General features: G+C 43.1%; 1 protein-coding gene across 6 annotated transcripts in view; it reads right to left on the reverse strand.

Moving 5' to 3' along the window:
* The window catches only part of CRACR2A (calcium release activated channel regulator 2A), a 145425-nt gene that overhangs the window by 36982 nt on the left and 89103 nt on the right, over nt 1-19340 (reverse strand). For 5 of the 6 annotated variants that reach the window (XM_014548360.1, XM_014548359.1, XM_014548358.1 and 2 more), the window contains 3 exons: nt 9735-9825; nt 6026-6121; nt 3506-3693 (listed from right to left, as the gene is read on the reverse strand). In XM_014548360.1, coding sequence (XP_014403846.1) covers nt 3506-3693; nt 6026-6121; nt 9735-9825 — 375 coding nt within the window. Of the gene's footprint in view, nt 1-3505; nt 3694-6025; nt 6122-9734; nt 9828-19340 lie in introns of all 6 variants that reach the window. The other variant, XM_014548362.1, reaches the window with a different exon arrangement.

Below are 19340 nucleotides of genomic sequence, written 5' to 3' on the forward strand. Positions count from 1 at the left end.
GTGGTGGTGGTGGGAGCCTCTCCTGCCTCCTCAGCAGCACTAAGGATGTCTGACTGCAGCTTAGGTCTGCTCCCCGCTGGCAAGTGGACATCCCCTGAGGGCTGCCAGGCTGCCAGAGGGATGTCTGATTGCCATCTTAGTCCCAATCCCCCAGGGAGCAGGCCTAAGCCAGCAGGTGGTCATCCCCCGAGGGGTCCTAGACTGCGAGAGGGCACAGGTCGGGACCCCCCCCCCCACCACCAAGTGCACAAATTTTTGTGCACCGGGCCTCTAGTATATAGATAAATAGACATCAGACCCTTGAACAATGTGGGGGTTGGAAGTGCCAATCCTCTGGGCAGTTGGAAATCCGTATAAGTTAAGTTGGCCCTCCACTTACACAGATCCCACCAACCAGGGATAGAAAATACAGCTGACTCTTGAACAACGTGGGTTTGAACTGCTCAGACCCATTTATACACATAGAAACATATTCAGATTATTTCGTGTTAACAAAAAGAAAAGCATTTCTGGGTGAAAAAAGGTGCTTGGATGTTTGACTAAATGACCTTGGAAGTCCTCCTAACCTAGACATTCTAAATGTTTACATTGGTAATATGTGAACTAAAAGGGGAAGAACTTGCCTTTTTCACAGGAGTAGTTGGTGAGAGATGTATGGTTGCCATTAGGAAACTGTTGTTGGTTTGTTTTTAGGAGGCAGATGAGATATGGAGCACACTCTGAAATACACTGTCAAATGAAAAATGTAGGCAAATGCAGAATAATGTGCTACCGTTTTGTAAGTGAAAATTGTGTGTATGCATGCGCACTTGCATATGCATAGAACTCTCTGGAAGGACCCACAAGAAACCATGACTAGTGGCCTCTGTGTGGCTGGAGGCCAGAAGTGATGGCGCAGGGGATAGAGGCAAACCTCTTTTTAGTGCATATCCTTTTGTGCCCTTTGAATTTGGTGCTTTGTCATAAACTACCCTAAATAAAAGTTAATTAACAAAATAAACGGAGAGGTGCTTTCAGCTGACCTTCATCTTTATATTATCTTCCCTGCTTGATTGTTCTTTCTTTATCATATTTTAAAATCTAGTTCTCCTTCCTTGAGCATCTTCAGAGAACAGGAAAATCAATTTGCCCATTCAGAATTCTTGCTGATAAATGACTCAGTCTGTTTATCTCTGAATCTTCCCTTTTCCCCTCCCGGCTGTGAAGCAGTGTCAGGAAGCAAGACATCAGAACCAGGCTCTGTCCCATTTTCTGGAACTAACTAGCTGTGCTGCTTTGGGTTGGTCACTATACCTCTCTGAGCCTCAGTTTCATCATTTATAAAATGGGAGATGGAGAGCATTAAAGTCCTAACAGTCCTGGCGGTCTGGGACTCTGTTCTATAGAGGACAAGCGAGGCTCTCTCTGCCTTCTCTCCTGACCTCCCTGGAAGGCCAGGAATGCTCTCCTGGGCTCCAGCACTCTGTCTGGCTGTACAGGACACTGCATGCTTCTCCAAAACAAGCCGTGAAGGGGGGAATCATTTATCTCTTCCTCCTATCCCTCCTCCCCTCTTTTTTAATTCCCAACCTCCAGAGACTATCTCTGGCTTGGTTAATTAAGATGAGGCTTCGGGAAGATTTGAATCCTCCTGTTGTGATCTGTTACTCCACGCTGTGTGCTCATTTCCATCTGCTATTCTAATGCCTGCGCCTTCAGATGTTTGTTGCTTTTAGAACTTGATTGAATTTTAAAAGCCCAAATCCTTCATTGTTTGCAAAGTTAAATGCCTGTGCCTTGTTGACCTGCTTTCAATGAGGAGGAACTGATTTTGCTCGTTTGCAATGAAATACACTGTTTTTCCACTGGTCACCCAAGAACTGGTGTGTGTGTGTGTGTGTGTGTGTGTGTGTGTGTGTGTGTGTGTGTATTTAACTGCAGATATCTTACTATGGTAAAACTTTAAATCCAAACACCTCCCTCTCACCATAGGCAATCAATCCCACATGGTACAAGACACCACACGTGAGCCAGACAGCAGGACAATTTGATTTAGGCAGGTGGACCAACATTTTGCCAACAGTCCGAAAGTGAGGGCTTTCACTTTTGAGCAAGGAAAGTGAATATATGTATAACATCAAGCATTGGTAAGTAATACTGCCTTTCCTCTAAAATCAGACTTTTCATCCTACCCAGCACAGGACTAGGCACACAAAAACATTTCGCAGAATGAATGGATGAAGACATGAATGAGTGCATGAACAAACGAGCGAGTGAATGATGGCCAGTCCAATGCCTGTGTAAATATTTTCTAGCTGGCTCATTGTTCCTTGGGAGGGTAACCAAGAGTGTCTAGCATTAAGCTTCTTGGACAGATGCTGAAAACCTCTGAACCTCAGTTTCCTCATCTATTAATCAAAGTTGATCATAAGCGTCCCTGCCACATCAGGATGCTGTAAAGGTCACAGGAGATGATGTTAAACTATCGACGTGAGACACACTGAATGCTCAGCACAGTACCTGGCACAGAGTAGTTTTCAATAAATATTTGCTAAATAAGTACATAAATATATAGAGAAATGAATGAATAAATAAACAAGTGAGATTCCTCTCCCTGGGCCTCAGAGTGTATTTGGTCTCAAAACCTAACACTCCAGAGACAAGATAAATGCTGATATTCTCAGCAACTTCTCCAGCTTAACACACAGACCACACCTGGAATCTTCTCAGGCGTGCCTCTGCCTCACAAGCTGAGCCCTGTCCTGACACCACAGCGTTTCACTAGCAAACCAGGCCCCGAGAGGTGTGGGGCTCCCCGACCAGCCCATGCAGAAGAATACTTGTAGGAAAAAGGGGCAGAGCTGGAGTGAAGATTCCAGGGCACCGTCACATGCCCCATCCATTTACATGTCAATCTCAGAAGTGTTCGGACTTCACTTTCGTCCGCTTCGGTCTCCCAGGTTTCTAAACTACTACGGTCATGTTTGGTCTACCCACTCACTCAGCATTTTCTCACAGACTGAAATATATTTGTTGGTTGGATAACATATCTTCCTGATCACATAATAAATTTTCCAAGAACAGAGCTGTATATCCTAGATCAGTGATGGCGAACCTTTTGAGTTCGGCGTGTCAGCATTTTGAAAAACCCTAACTTAACTCTGGTGCCGTGTCACATATAGAAATTTTTTGATATTTGCAACCATAGTAAAACAAAAACTTATATTTTTGATATTTATTTTATATATTTAAATGCCATTTAACAAAGAAAAATCAACCAAAAAAATGAGTTCGCGTGTCACCTCTGACACGCGTGTCATAGGTTTGCCATCACTGTCCTAGATAATGTTCAGCACAGCATTGGTCTGCTAATAGTTTCAGAAAACTAGTTGAGATCTTAGGGAGCAAGGGGTCCAATCCCCATTTTACAGGCAAAGGGACAGGGTCTCCAAGAGGGGAGATGGCATGCTCACGGCAGGGAGGGAGCTGGAGAGCATTGATAGGGGTGCCTAAAGGCCACACTCACATCTCCTTCTCCTGGTGGAGTTTGCAGGCCTCTTGCTGGAGGCTTTCCAGCTGCTGCTGGGCATCCTGCAACTCCCGGGAGGTGCGCTCCAGCTCCCGGGCCAGCTCCTGGTTGGTGAGTTTCAGCTTGGTATTCTCCGCTTTGGTTTCATGCTTGTCGTTATGCAGGGCTGTGCACTGGCCCTCCAGCTGGAAAGGAATGGGGGACAGAGAGGAATGGCGGGCAAGCACCATCATCAGGCTGGCCTGCCCCAGCCTCATCTAGCTTTTTCCACTTGGGCAGGAACCATCACTGTACCCCTCACTGCCCTCAAACTTTGTCCTGTTCCTTCATTCACACGTATACCCTTCAGGAAGCAGGCAGAGCTTCCAGAACAATCTCAGCTCTCCCTTGTCTCCATAGGGCCCATAGGGCTACGAGAAAAGGAAATTCCACATCCATCTTCGACTCTTTTTTTTTAATCTTTTTTTTCTTTATTGGTTAAGGTATTACATATGTCTCCTCATCCCCCCATTAACCCCCAGCCCCCCCCCCCACTCATGCTATCATCCCCCTGTTGTCCATGTCCATTGTTTTGGCTTATATGCATGCATACAAGTCCTTTGGTTGATCTCTTCCCCTTGCCCCCTCCCTCCCCTACTTTCCCTCTGGGGATTAATAGTCTGATCGCTGTTTCTCTGTCTTTGGATCTGTCCCTGTTCATCAGTCTATGTTGTTCTCTATATTCCACAAATGAGTGAAATCATGAGGTATTTATCTTTCTCTGACTGGCTTATTTCACTTAGCATAATGCTCTCCAGTTCCATCCATGCTGTTGCAAAAGGCAAGAGTTCCTTCTTCTGTTTCCAAATCTTAGCTATGGTGAATTGTGCTGCTATGAACATAGGGGTGCATATATCCTTTCTGATTGGTGCTTCTAGCTTCTTTGGATATTCGACTCTTATCTCAATGATAATTATCATCATCTCATCAATGGACTTAAGATCTAAAGTAAATCCTTCTTGTTGTCCTTTAAGCCAGTTTCTTCTCCTTGGCCATCAATGGAATGGAGAACACTAAGTAAAGGGCATCCTCATAAAACATCCCTCCCAATTTTGAATACTGAGATAAATCTATCTATTACCTTTCCTTCTCTCAGCTGTGTAAGTCCAATTCCTTTAATCTACAGAAGCTTTGAATGGTAGCCATAAACACTGAAAATTCCTAAGAAATAGCTAAAACAGGTCAAACCAAACATGTTCCTAAAGCAACTAAAAACCTGCCTTTGAATGACTTCAGCTTTTCTTGGCTAGTGGTCATGCCTTGCAGAGCTTCCAACCCTCTCACTAGAGGAAGCACCAAACCAAGGCAAACTGATTATAAAAAATTTAGTTTAATGAATGTAGCCAGTAAGGGGAGGAGGAAGAAATGATGAGGGATGTTGTGTGATTCTCAGGAGGCTCCTGTGTAATCAGGTAAGCATGCAGTAAGTAAATCGAGTGGCAATCATTCATGGGAGGGACAACTCTAATTGGTAAGGACTTAATGCATAATAGTGAGGAGGAGAAAGAGTAGGAGAAGCAAGTCAAGGTAAGGCTGTGGAAGGGGGAAGGAAAGGCAGCTGCCAGTTCCTGGAGTTGAAACCATCTTGCTGCAGAGGAAAGAAACCCAAATCCATAGACGGGGTAGCAGCAGGAGTGGAGCAGTCTGCAGCCTTAGCACGGGGTGTCTTCAAACACATTCTAATGCATTGCTAAAAATAGCCCTGTCTATTTAAACTGCAGCAATGTGTCTGGGTCTGTCCAGGGCTGGATTCCTTCCAACATAAGACAAAACAGGAGGATACGTGACACTCTAGCCTCTCCCCTCCATGAGCCCTGGCTTTGGAGAGGAGGCAGTGAGCCTGAGGTTTGCCGAGGTAATCAATCTTTCTGGGGTCATTAGCCAGGCGTTCCCAGCCATAGTGGATGGACACAGTGCAGCACCCAGCCTGCCTGCTGGGAGCTCAGGTGCATCAGAGGAGCGTCTGTGTCTGCATCCATCTGCAGGATGATGGAACAGTCATAAAGGAGGTGATGAACCACGTCCAGGGGGAGATGGGGATGGAAAATCTGACCTTTGAAAAGTCTCTTCCTGCTGGAGGCTCCATGGCCATCCTGGCGGGCAGACAGTACTGTCTGCAACCACCCCCAAAATACCAGGGACTGTGTCCCTTGTACCTCAGCACTCCCCTCCTCTCTTATACAGCATTCAGGGAACAAATTAACATTTTGGCATTCGGGTGGCTCCTGGGCACGATTATACGGGAATGTCTGCAGATACCTCAAGGGAGAATTCTTAGCAACTTCTCAAGTTAAACACCTGGCATTGGAGAAGCAAAGGCTTTATCTTGGGATCATCTCTGATTTCAAATGCTCTCTTGTACAACTAAATGGTTCTTTCAGATTGAAAAAGAGAGAATTCCTTAACTGAATGGCAGGGAAAGTGGGCCAGAGCCAGAGAAGAGGATGCAGTGATGGCAGGGCGTCTGACACAGCATACCCGCTTCTGCTTCTGGGCGAGCTGCTCCAGCTCCTGCTCCTTAGACAGCAGCTTCTGCTCCAGCTCCTGACTGCGGGCCTGAAAGCGCTCTGTGTCCTGCCAGAGAGAGGGACATGTGAGGCCTAAATGCACCTGGGATGGAGACATTTTCCCACCTTAAACCTGCTCAACAGCAGGGCCTGCCCATCCTGGTGGACACTGGGGCCTCCCCATAGCATTCCAGGGCCTTGGTGCTCTGCCAGCTGGTTGGTGTGGCCCAGTGAGATACAGAGAGTGCAAGGGCTAGGTGTGGCTTGACTGGCGATGATGCACCCCTTCCCCCGTAAAGGCAGTGTCAGTAAGTGGGGGAGTACTGAGCAGGGAGAAGAGAACAGGCCTGACCTCAAATCTCAGGCCGTCTCCTCATCTGTACGTTGGGGGGTGGATTATCCTTCCATGTGGATATTCTGTTCCACATTGGGCCTGTCATTTGAACCCTTAAATGACCCTCACTCTGGAAACACAGGGCATCATTTCTTTTGGGTCTAGGTCCTCACTGTTTTCTGACCATGATGGAGATTTTCCCTTCCTCCTGATGTACCTTCCCTCCCACCCTAGAACTGAGCTTCCCCACTCAGGGATGCAGAGGTCCTGAAGATGCAAGAGCAAAAGAGACCTGGTTGTGGGATAAAGAGGAAAGTGTGTAGGTCAGTGATGGCGAACCTATGACACGCATGTCAGAGGTGACACGCGAACTCATTTTTTTGGTTGATTTTTCTTTGTTAAATGGCATTTAAATATATAAAATAAATATCAAAAATATAAGTCTTTGTTTTACTATGGTTGCAAATATCAAAAAATTTCTATATGTGACACGGCACCAGAGTTAAGTTAGGGTTTTTCAAAATGCTGACACGCCGAACTCAAAAGATTTGCCATCACTGGTGTAGGTTGTCAGGATGCCTGACACTCTCAACAGAGCCTGGAATGGTGTAAAGGCCCTGAGCTGGACGTCCGGAGACTTGGGTTCCAGGCCTGGCCTTGCCCAGCTAACTTGCTCATTCTTCTAGATCATGGAGTCTTTGTTCATAGAATAGAAACAAAAGTACCCATGCCACTTATAGCTTTCCACTTGCCTGAAGGCAGAACAGAGGCACAAACCATGCAGGAAGAGAAGAAACCACCATAACCTCCATATAACTCACTGTAGGAGCCCCGGTTGCCCTACAACGTCTTCCCGAGGAGGACAGCCATGGAGGCTGCACTGGAGGGCAGCCTGTCCTGCTGGCAGGTTGCATGTGACGGTGCAACAGTCAGGAAACACGACCGCTCTGGGGCAGAGGCCTTTGGACACCTCCGTTCAGGGCTCAGGTATTTCCTGGGCTCATTGTTTGTAGATGCTACCTGATTCCTCTGCCCATTTTCAGGAAGGTGACTGCAGCTCAGGGACAGCTCTGTGACTGTCCTCATCTCAACCACACGTAATGGCAGAAGCAGATTTGAAGAGACAGTTCCTGCTCCCAACTTCTGTTACAGGAAACCTGCTTCATTTGGCTTGTCTGCTGCTCATGGGGCAGGTACCGGTGGGCAGTGCTGGGAGGGGAGCAGCTACAGGTCCCCATGGCCATGCTGCCATCTCCACCAGGGCCTGCAAGTGTCTTACTGCCCCGCCAGCACAGAGCTTTGAGAGTCTAATACCTGGAGCTGGGTGTGCAAGTGACTAATATTTCCCTGTTGGTCAAACAAGCTGCTAAACATAGAGCCAGAATCCAAACCCCAGAAGGTCCTGCTTTGCCATGCTGTCATCAACTGTAACACCACTGCGCTCACACTGTGGCCCAGCAAAAACCTGCATATCCAAGGCTTAGTAGCATGCCATAGCACTTTCTAATAGTTTTCATGCTTATGCAGAAAACATAAATCTAAGCACTGAGTCTGAAAGGTGTTTGCTATTGAGAAGGGAGAAGCAGGGGACAGGAGGGGCAGGTGGGTGAAGCAGAAGCATGGTCAGGTCACCTTTGTCATAGTAATTTGTCCTTGAATTTTCCCTCTGACCTCTTCCCACTTCCAATCCCCATGTGTTGGCCCACTTTTGCTTCTGGAAGCATCCCCTTTCTTTAGCCAGGACTTTGGCTTGTTGTCATGGCCCAGGCAGAGGGGCAAATGCCGCAGGGCTCAGCCCCTCTGTGCAGTGGGCCATTTTGGGTAAAGGAAGTGGCTCTCCTACTGCAGGGTGGGGGAAGGCTGCTGTTCTCAGAGGACTATTTCAGGGTCTGCTAGGTGAAGAGAGTTTGAGTTCTGCCTGCCATATACTCACTCCCTATGCTGAAGGTTGGGGGGGCAGCCAGAAAGTTTTAAAGCTCTAAAAGGAACAGGGAGGAGGTCTGGAGAAACTGACAAGTCTCCATAAGGCTCTAGTTAAAGAACATGACTGGCTTTTTCTGGAAGGCATCCAGACTCCTTCTCCATTTCAATGACATCTGTGATAATAAATGAAGATGTGGTATGGATGATCAAAGCTGCATACAACTGAAAAATGGTTCAAACCAGCCACACTAGCAGGGGAAAAAGACATTGTGACAACAGCCCCAGTGCTGAGTGGCCAGGGATGATGTGGTCTCTGTAGTGTGTCCCCCCAAATTTATATGCTGTCACCTAACCCCCAACATGATGGTATTAAAAGGTGGGGCCTTTGGGAGGTGATTAGTGCTCTTATAAAAGAGACCCTGGAGAGCTTGCTTGCCCTCCTGCCATGTGAGGAGACAAAGAGTAGTTGCAGTCTGCGAGCCAGAATAGGGCTCTCACCAGGACCTGAATTCCCTGATCTTGGACTTCTAGCCTCCAGACGGTGAAAAGTAAATGTTTGTTGTTTGTAAGCCAACCATTTTATGGTATTTTTGTAATAGCAACCCAAACTGACTAAGACAGGAGGTCACTGTTCAAGATCAAAACTCTTCTACTGAGAACCCACCAAGTAGATAATCCAAAAATGGATAATAGAGTTTCCTATAGCTTTGTTGTATGAATATGGACATGCTTAGCTTAGCCTGGAAAAGGTGATGATTTTACCAGTTCTGACCTCCCAAGACAAATAGCAAGGAGGCTAAGTGCCAGACTAGGAACAGGAAATGTGAGTTTTAAATTTTCTCCCATGGTATCTGCGAAAGGTGGGATTTCGTTTGTCTTGGGTATTAAATTTTCTAGGTGTCAAGGGGAAAGGGTGGGGTGTACAAGCTCCAAGGATGGTCCCCTTAGGGAGTGGAGTGAGCTGGTGCATTTGGGTGGGCCTACCATGTGGGTCTAGAGCAAGTGTCAGATTCAGTCTTCAGGCTGCTTAAACTGGTAAAGCATGCACCTTCATCCTTTCATTCATTTATTCATTCACTCGTTCATTTAATCATTGAACCAACAAACAATTGTTGAGTCCCTACTACGTTCCAGGCATGGTCAAGGTGCTAAGGATATGTTAGGTAGTAAAGTTAAAGATCCCTGCTCTTGTGGAGCTTACATGTTAGTGGGAGCAGACAGTTCACCATCAATAAAAGTAAACAAGTACATTATATGCGATATTCGAAGGTGACAAATGTCTTGAAATAATTATAAATCAAGCAGAGAAAAAGGGAATCAGTAGTGCCATGGGTGAGGCATTGCAATCTTAACTTGGGGGAGGTAGTCAGAGTAGGCGAGATCAACCTGGCCCGCAGAACCAAGCCCCAGAAGTGACTTTTACCTTCAAGAGAAACCGCTCCTTCTCACTTTTGATTTGCTGCTCCATCTCCTCATAGAGATGCTGGATTTCTTCATCATAAGCAGCAATTTTCCTGCAAAGATGGCAAAAGGAGAGTCTGATGAGGCCGACACTGAAATTCTTTTATCCCACAGAAGCAAGTCCTAGAGCATGGGCACCAGAACCCCACTGGATCTGTGGGTGGTGGGGTGACACTGTATAGGTCAGGTCAGTCTGAGCTGCAGGATCAGGTCCTCAGGATCAGCTGACTACAGAGGCCAGCAGGACCCTCTCCTCTTCTTCCTTCAGACCATCACTCCCGGCCATGCACATGCTCCTCAGCGAAGCTGCCCTGGCTCTATCAGCTTTATTTAACACAATTCCCTGGCCTCTGCTACACTCACCCTGCCTCCTGCCCGCTGACCCCCCCCCTCCCCTGTTTGTAGACTGCATAAAGTTGTGTGGGCTTCTTTCCTGTTCGGCTTCTTGGTCTATGTCATTCCCATGTTGGATGCATTCTCTCTACCTAGCTACATCAGCACCATCTGAACTGCACCATCAGAAGGCTCTCCTAGAATTGTGTGCTGAAGTTTGTGGGATACAAGCTGCCCTGGCTCTATCAGCTTTATTTAACACAATTCCCTGGCCTCTGCTACACTCCCCCTGCCTCCTGCCCGCTGACCCCCCCCCCTCCCCTGTTTGTAGACTGCATAAAGTTGTGTGGGCTTCTTTCCTGTTCGGCTTCTTGGTCTATGTCCTTCCCACGTTGGATGCATTCTCTCTACCTGGCTACATCAGCACCATCTGAACTGCACCATCAGAGGGCTCTCCTAGAATTGTGTGCTGAAGTTTGTGGGATACATACTTCTCATAAGAGCTCAAAAGATTGCATGATAATGACAACCACCACCACTACACCCCCTGCAAAAGAAGGGGCCACACCTGCCCAGGTGCGCATGCCCTCTAGGCACGGGGCCACAGGCAGACAGTATGAGACTGTGAGGCTGGCAAAGGCGGGAGTTATAATGAGATGTCCTCATCCCCACTCTCATCATCCTCCCCCCACTCAGAAGAGCCCCACAGGACAGGAAGGAAGCTCATGGGCTCCTACACAGTGAAAACAAAAGAGGCTGTGAGGACAAGGTTTGTAAGTCACCCTGGGGTTGTTCCTCGTTTTTTGCCCAGTAATAGATCCTCCTTCAAATGCCCCCACATTCAAACAGGAAGGATCAGGTATTAGCATTTGAACTGAGACTGGAAGTTATCACACTGCGCACAAACATTCCCAGGGTATTGTGTTTCTATGCCTTTTCTCTGACCTGCAGTGACAGGCCCCCTCTCTGCCCCTGCTCTCTGCCCTCGTTCTCTCCTATTAAAGGAACTCCAGGCTCCAGTGAACAGGCTGAGGTCACAGCTCTCAAGGTCTGTTTTGAGCATGTAACACACACACATCCTACAAATTTTGGCACTTGTCATCCTAAACTCAAATGATAGCAAGCCCCCTCTACCCTTAATTCAAGTAAGAAGACTTTAATAATTGAGGAAACAGTCCTAGTCTCAGTTCTAAGAGGTTCTGGGGAGATTTCTGAAGAAAACATCAAGGATGGGTATGTATTTATTCCCCTGAGCCTTCCATCGTTTTAACCCCTACCTCCCTATGTCCACTTGGGACTCTAATCCAGTGTCAGCTGTCCCAGCTGCTTATGATTGCACCACAGCCCACTCACTGCCCCTTCCTCTCTTGCTACCTGTCACTTGCACAGACTGAGCAATGACTAAGGAGCCATTTTGATTGGCATCCTTTAATTCTACAGAAACCACAAAACAGACGCAGAAAAAGGAACTGGTGTGAATCTCCATGGTCAAGGTCACTCATTAGAGCACCAGCCAAGCACCAGCCTTTCTTAGCTGTACATCCAGAAACCTGACTTTGAGTGAGTACAGCAATGGTCCCAAGATGTGCTCAGTAAAAGGTGACAGCTCTCCAAGACTTCCATGAGCTGCAGCCCTGTGTTTATCATTGTGTTTGACATCCTGGTGCAACAAATACCTTTTCTGCTAAGAGTAAGAAATCTGTTCTTGGTAAATGACAGGTGTTTTGGATGGTTACTTTTGTTCTTAGCTAACCCATGACAATACAAGAAAATCTTACAGAGAAATAAGGAACAAGAACACCTGCTGTTAAATGGGAACATCTAAGGAACAGAAATGAATACAGTTTGAAAGAACTTTCAAAAAAAATGGTCTTCTCTTGGTCCCAGGAATTATCTTCCTGTACGTGAAGAAATTCAGATGCTAGATGGCAAATGGTGTCAAGAAAAACTTTAGACAGCAATTTCAACTATATAAATACTGGAGAACTAATAAAGTGAGATGAGAGGAATTAAAAAATTAATTTGGCTCTGTGAAAGTAATACTAATTACAGTCATTCATATAGACTGTTTGCCATTTATGCCTAGAAACCATGCAGGGCATTAATTCTGTACTATCATTAAATGTGTTACATTAACTTTGCTCTAAGTTTTATTTGATTAAATTAATAAACTCTGTGCTTGTTTTTTGTGCTCACATGTCAGTTTGCTAGTCATGAAGTAATTTTGCAAACTGCTAAAAAAACAATTGGAGGGAAGGCAAATGTCACCTCTGAAAGGTATGCACTCCCGGCCCGCACTCACACAGGCTGAGTTCACTACAAAGAAGCGTTGGGAGTCCAGGTGGGCATCCGTGATCCTGGGCCCAACCAGACTCATACATGGAACCAGGCCTTTGGAAATGTGTTGGCTTGGCTGGCCTCCTGGGAGACTGCTCAGGCCTGAATGACTTTTGAGGATGCGCCCTGACTCATAACCAGCCTGGATCAGACACACGAGAAGCCAGATCAGGAGTCAGAGCCCTAGGGGCCCATCCCAGAGCCAGCTCACTTCCTCCATGTGACCTTGGACAAGTGACCTTAGATCCCAGGATAGCACCTGCCCTACATTTCTCCCAGCACTGTCATGATGGATGTCAAACAAGAGAGCAGGTGTGGAAAACATTTGGTACTACAAAGCCCTAAATCAATGTGGGGAATATTTATTATGGTAATTATTATCAGGGGCTATGGAGGGCAAGGACTGGCATTCCTCCAAGGGGAGGAGGGCCTTAGTTTCAAGGGCAAAAGGGTTGTTGGGATTGTAAGGGTCAGAGGCAATCAGGAAGATGAAGAATACAAAACTTAGTCAATAAAAACCTTTGTCAGACCAATCCATTAGAGACAAGGTTGTGTGAAAGTAGGAGCTGCAGAGCCAAAGCCTGCATCTGCAGGGAGCTGTGAGAGCAATAATAGCGAGAGACACTGAAAAGACCTATGCGCACAGTGTGTGTTGTTTCCGATGGGCACACCTTATTCTTCCATCCAAAGGAAAAAGTAACCAATTCTGTTTGCTTATTGTATTTATTTTTGTTCCCACGATTTCTAAAACTACTCTTATTGCTTGATGCATACAAGCATAGACTTTGAAATCTTCTCTGTGAGCCAATAGGTTTCCTCATCTATTCCAACCCTCACTGACCCCCTTTTCTGAACTCTTAGGACACCATACGTCTTTATTTGACATTTAATTTTTAAGTCCTGAAGAACTGTTTCATATGGGTTAATGCTGTTTTAATTCGGTTATAAACAATCAGACATTTATGCCACCCACAGGCCCTGTGCTCAAAATGTTAATGTTGAAGACTTTGGGTACCAAACTCAGAAACCCGTGGACCATCTTGGGGGAACACTAGATTCCAGGGGAATTGAAGAATTTCAGGATTGGGAAGTTTGTCTGATCCAACCACCTATTTTTCCAGTGTTAAAATTCTTACCACAATATCCTCACCAAGTATTTAACCAAACTATATTAGAACAGCTCCAGTGATAGGGGACTTGCTGGGTCTCTAAGCAACTCTTTCATCTTTGGAATATTCTAGCTCATAGAAATGTGTCTTCCTATGATTATAAACATCCTATCCATAAAAACCTTTCATATATTTGAAACAGCATTAAGACTTCAAGGAATAGCCCTGGGTTCAGGCCATGCCTCACCACTTCCTTAAATCATGTCTCATATGGATTTTTTTTTGTTTGTTTTGGTAAGTCTGCTCACTATTCTCTTTATGCCTTGCAAAATGGCCTCTAATTTAGCTCTCTCAAATCATGGAGCCCCAAACCAAGTACTCTGTGTATGAAGACTATTCAGTGCAGATTAGAGCTGGGCTATTGCCTCTCTTGTTCTTAATGCTGCATATCTATTCATGAAGCCTAACATCACATGCTTTTTCTTGGCATGACCCATTTGTCAACTAAAAGCTCTAAACTTTATGGTTGTGTGATGGTTTTTGTTTTAAAGATGGTGCTACTCAATCATACCTTTCCCACTTAGTGCTTCTGCCATTGGCTTTTTGGCTTTTGGCAAAATCTTAAATATAATTCTGTTAGATTTCATGTTTGTTAGATTCAGTCCATCTTTCCAGCCTGTCACTGTCTTAATGGTTTCCCACTGTTTGTTCAGTGTACTCAATGACCTTCCAAGTTTTGTTATATTTTAAATTTCAATCATAATGTAAGCTAAATAACTTATAATGTTGGTTTTGATTACTTCCTTTATCTAGAGTTATTTAGAAGACTGTTTAAAATATATAAACTGCCTACCAGTGTGGCTCAGTGGCTGAGAATTGACCTATGAACCAGGAGGTCATGGTTCAATTCCCAGTCAGGACACAGCCCGGGTTGCAGGCTCAATACCCAGTGTGGGGTGAGCAGGAAGCAGTGGATCAATGATTCTCTCTCCTCATTGATGTTTCTATCTCTCTCTCCCACTCCCTTCCTCTCTGAAATTTATATATATATATATATATATAAGAAATGCTTCCCAACTACCCCATGATTTTTCAGAACTTCCTTTTGCTACTTTTATTTCTAACTAAAGCTTATTTCAACTTCATATGTACTTTATATGATTGAATTTGAGTTGATTCATGATTGTGGAAGTGGCATAGAAGTGGGGAAATACAAAAAAATCACCTCCAAGGAGTCCACAGCTGCTTTTCCATTTCCTTCAATGATCTGCAGAGCTTCTTTGCTCTAATAGTGACACTTTGTCCACAAAGAAGATTGTCCCACTACCTTCATTCTGAAAAGATGAACTGTTCTTATGACTCCTGGCCATCTGGCTCACCTCTGTGAATACACCCACCCCCATCCTCCCATGCTACACTGTGAGATCACCCCCACATACAAAGCTCCCTACCTTCCCCTTCTCATTCTCACCCTTCCCACTCCTTCCTCACCTTATAACCAATAGCAATCTGTTTAAAAGGACTCAAATAATCTCACTTCTGAGGAAACGGTTTTCAAGCCATAGAGTACTATTTAGCTATCATCCCATTTCTTCCCCTTCCTGTCCCAGCTCTTGGCAATTAGACCTTTATTTATAGGCATGCTGAGCAAGAAACTGATGCTCCCTAACCACAGGAAATTAACGTTGCTGTTGTTTTAAATTCAATTTACTGGGGTGACATTTGTTAAAATTATATATGTTTCAGATGTACAGTTTTATAATACATCATCTGTACATTGTATTGTGTGTTCACCATCTCAAGTCAGGTCTCCTTCCAACACCATTTTACCCATCCACCCCCTTTTATCTTCTTTTATCTCTCCCCGCCTTTCCCCTTTCCCACTGGGAATCAACATACTCTATGAGACACAGACAACAGTATAGAATTTGCCATTTAAAAAAGTTTTTCACTTTAACCTAATTTTACGCATCTGTAAAACATAAATTAAAATTCAAACTCACAGTTTTTCTCTACAAAGCCTGTGAAAGCTTGCTGATATTACACTACATGAAATAAAACTGAAGAATGGGGGGGGGGTGTAAGAGCGTCCTCTTGGAATTGATAATAACACTAATATTAAATCTTATAGCTTATATCATTCAATCCTTACCATATTTTATGTTAAATATTTTTCATATGTTGAATTTTCTAGTTCTATGAATTAGGCATTATTATTGTCTTTTTCTATTTCACATCTCCCTTTACTTCAGTTCCCCCATTATTAAAGTGGGCATTGTAATAATACTTACTCACGGGTTTGTGGTATCAAAAGCGATACTGCCTCTAAAGTGGTTATAACAACCTATTAATTCCTTATAGCATGCTTTTCTCTAGCAATCCTTCAGACAAAACAAAAACAAACCAACAAAAAGTAATTTTGATGATGCCACTGCTCTGACCAAAAATGTTTCAATGAATTCCCATCTACTCTATATATTATTGGTTTCTAGTTTTATCATATTATAATCATACTATAATAAGAGAATATACTGGTAAGGTATTTACTTTACAAAATCAATTAACCTTCCTTTTGTAACCAAAAACATTATCAATTCTATGTAAAGTCTATGGGAAGCATGTGTATTTATTTGTAGGACACACACTCTACATTCATCTCTTAACTTAAGCCTGCTGGTGGATGGTTTCAAGTACTGTACATATTTAATGTACTTTTTGCCTGATTAATGTGTTAGAACACAAAATAACTCTTAACAAATTCAAGAACATGGAAAACATACCAAACATCATCTGGGATCATAATGGCATGAAACTAGAAATCAACTATAATAAAAAAACACACACTAAAAACACTCAAACACATGGAGGCTAAGTAGCATGTTATTGAACAATGACTAGGTTACCAATGAGATTGAGGAAAAAATTTAAAATTACTTGAAAATAAATGAAAATGAACATACAACAACCCCAAATCTCTGGCACACAGTGAAAGCAGTCCTGAGAGGGACATTCATAGCATTATAGGCCTACTTCAAGAATCAAGAAAAATCTCAAATAAACAATCTAACCCTATACCTAAAAGAACTAGGAAAAGAACAAGAAAAACCCAGGGTAAGCAAAGGAAGGAAATAAAGATCAGAATGGAAATAATGAGAGTCTAAAAAAACGATACAAAAGATCAATGAAACCAAGAGTTGGTTCTTTGATAGATAAACAAGATTGATGAGCTGCGCCAGCATGGCTCAGTGGTTGAGTGTTGACCTAAGAACCAGGAGGCCACAGTTCTATTCTCATGTCAGGGCACCTGCCCGTATTACGAGCTCGATCCCTAGTGTGGGACGTGCAGGAGGCAGCCAATCAATGATTCTCTATCATCATTAATGTTTCTATCTCTCTCTCCTTTTCCTTCCTTTCTGAAACCAATAAAAAATATATTTTAAAAATTGATGAACCTTTAGCTAGAACTCACCAAGAAAGAAAAAGAGAGGACCCAAATAAAATCAGAAATGAAAGAGGGTGACATCACAAAAATACAAGGATTATAAGAAAAAACTACAACAATTATGTGCCAACAAATTGGACAATGGGGGCAAAATGGACAAATTCTTAGAAACATACAATATTCCAAAACTCAATCAGGAAGAATCAGAAAACTTGAGTAGGCCAATAACAACTAATGAATTAGAGCAGTAATTTTAAAACTCCCGGCAAAGAAAAGTCCTGGACCAGATGGCTTCACAGACAGATTTTTACCAAACCTTTAATCTTTTTTAAAAATATATTTTATTGAGTTTTTCAGAGAGGAAGGGAGAGGATAGAGAGTTAGAAACGTCGATTAGAGAGAAACATTGATCAGCTGCCTCCTGCACACTCCCCACTGGGGATGTGCCTGCAACCAAGGTACATGCCCTTGACCGGAATCGAACGCTCTATCCATTGAGCCAAACCGGTCAGGTTTACCAAACTTTTAAAGAAAAACTAACACCTATCTTCCTCAAACTATTCCAGAACAATTAAGAGGAGGGAAGTCTTCCAAACTTTTATGAGGCCAGCATTATCCTAATTCCCAAACCAGATAAAGACACTACAAAGAAAGAAAATTAGATGCTAATATCCCTGGTAAACATAGTTACTAATATCCTCATCAAAATATTAGAAAACTGGATCCTGCAATACATTAAAAAGATAATACACCATGACCAAGTCGGGTTTATTCTGGGGATGCCAGGCAGGAACAATATCTGCAAATCAATAAATGTGGTACATCACATAAACAAAATGGAAGATAAAAATCATATGACCATACCAATAGATGCAGAAAAAGCATTTGATAAAATCCAACATCCATTTATGATCAAAACTTTCAGCAAGGTGCAAATAGAGGGATCATCTCTCAACATAATAAAGGCCATATATGAAAAACTACAGCCAATATAATACTCAATGGGCAAAAACTAAAAGCATCTTCTTTAAGATCAGGAACTAGACAGGGATGTCTGTTTTCATCACTTTCATTCAACATAGCGCTGGAAGTCCTAGTCACAGTGATCAAACAAGAAGAAAAATGAAAGGCAGCCAAATTTGAAAGGAGGAAGTAAAACTGTTATTATTCACAGATGACATGACATTATACATAGAAAACCCTAAAGACTCCACCAAAAAAGTACTGGATCTAATAACTGAATTTGGCAAAGTAGCAGGATACAAAATGAATATCCAGAATTTGATGGCATGCTTATTCACCCATAATGGACTTTCAGAAAGAGAAACTAAGAAAACAATCCCATTTACTATTGCAACAAAAAAAAATAAGGTACCTAGGAATAAACTTAACCAAGGAGGTAAAAGACTAGTAATCAGAAAACTATAGGACATGAAGAAAGAAATAGAGGCAGATGCAAACAAGTTGAAGTATACGATGTTCATGGATTGGAAGAATTAACATCATTAAAATGTCCATACTACCCAAAGCAATCTATAGATTTAACACAATTCCTATTAAAATACCAATGATATATTTCACAAACCTAGAACAAACATTTCAAAAATTTATATGGAACCAAAAAAGACCCCAAAATAGCCTCAGAAATCTTGAGAAAGAAGAACAAACTTGGAGAGATCATAATACTGAATATAAAGTTATACTGTAATCAAAATAGCCTAGCACAGGCACAAGAACAGGCATATAGATTAATGGAACAAAACAGAGAGCCCAGAAATCAACCCATGACTTTATGGTCAATTAATATTTGACAGAGGAGGCAAGAGCATGCAATGGAGTAAAAACAGTCTATTTAATAAATGGTATTGGGATAACTGGACAGGTACAGGCAAAAAAAAAAAATGAAACTAGACCACCAACTTACATCATACATAAGAATAAACTCAAAATGGATAAAAGACTTAAATGTAAGTCATGAAACCATAAAAATCATCAAGTAAGCATAGGCAGTAAAATATCAGGCAATATTTTTGCTAATATGTCTCCAAGAGCAAGGAAAATACAGGAAGAAATAAACAAATGGGACCGCGAAAAAGCTTCTGCACAGCAAAAGAAACCATCAACAAAACAAAAATGGAACCCACTGTATGGAAGGACATATTCACCAATGATTCATCTGATAAGGGTTTAATCTCCAAAATATATGAAGAACTTGTACAACTCAACACCAGGAAGACAAACAATCCAATTAAAAAATGGACAAAGGACCTGAATAGTCACTTCTCCAAAGAGGACATACAGATGGAAAATAGGCATATGAAAAAAGTGCTCAACATTACTATTCATC

Source organism: Myotis brandtii, unplaced genomic scaffold, assembly GCF_000412655.1.
Source record: "Myotis brandtii unplaced genomic scaffold, ASM41265v1 scaffold504, whole genome shotgun sequence".
NCBI classification, from domain to species: domain Eukaryota; kingdom Metazoa; phylum Chordata; class Mammalia; order Chiroptera; family Vespertilionidae; genus Myotis; species Myotis brandtii.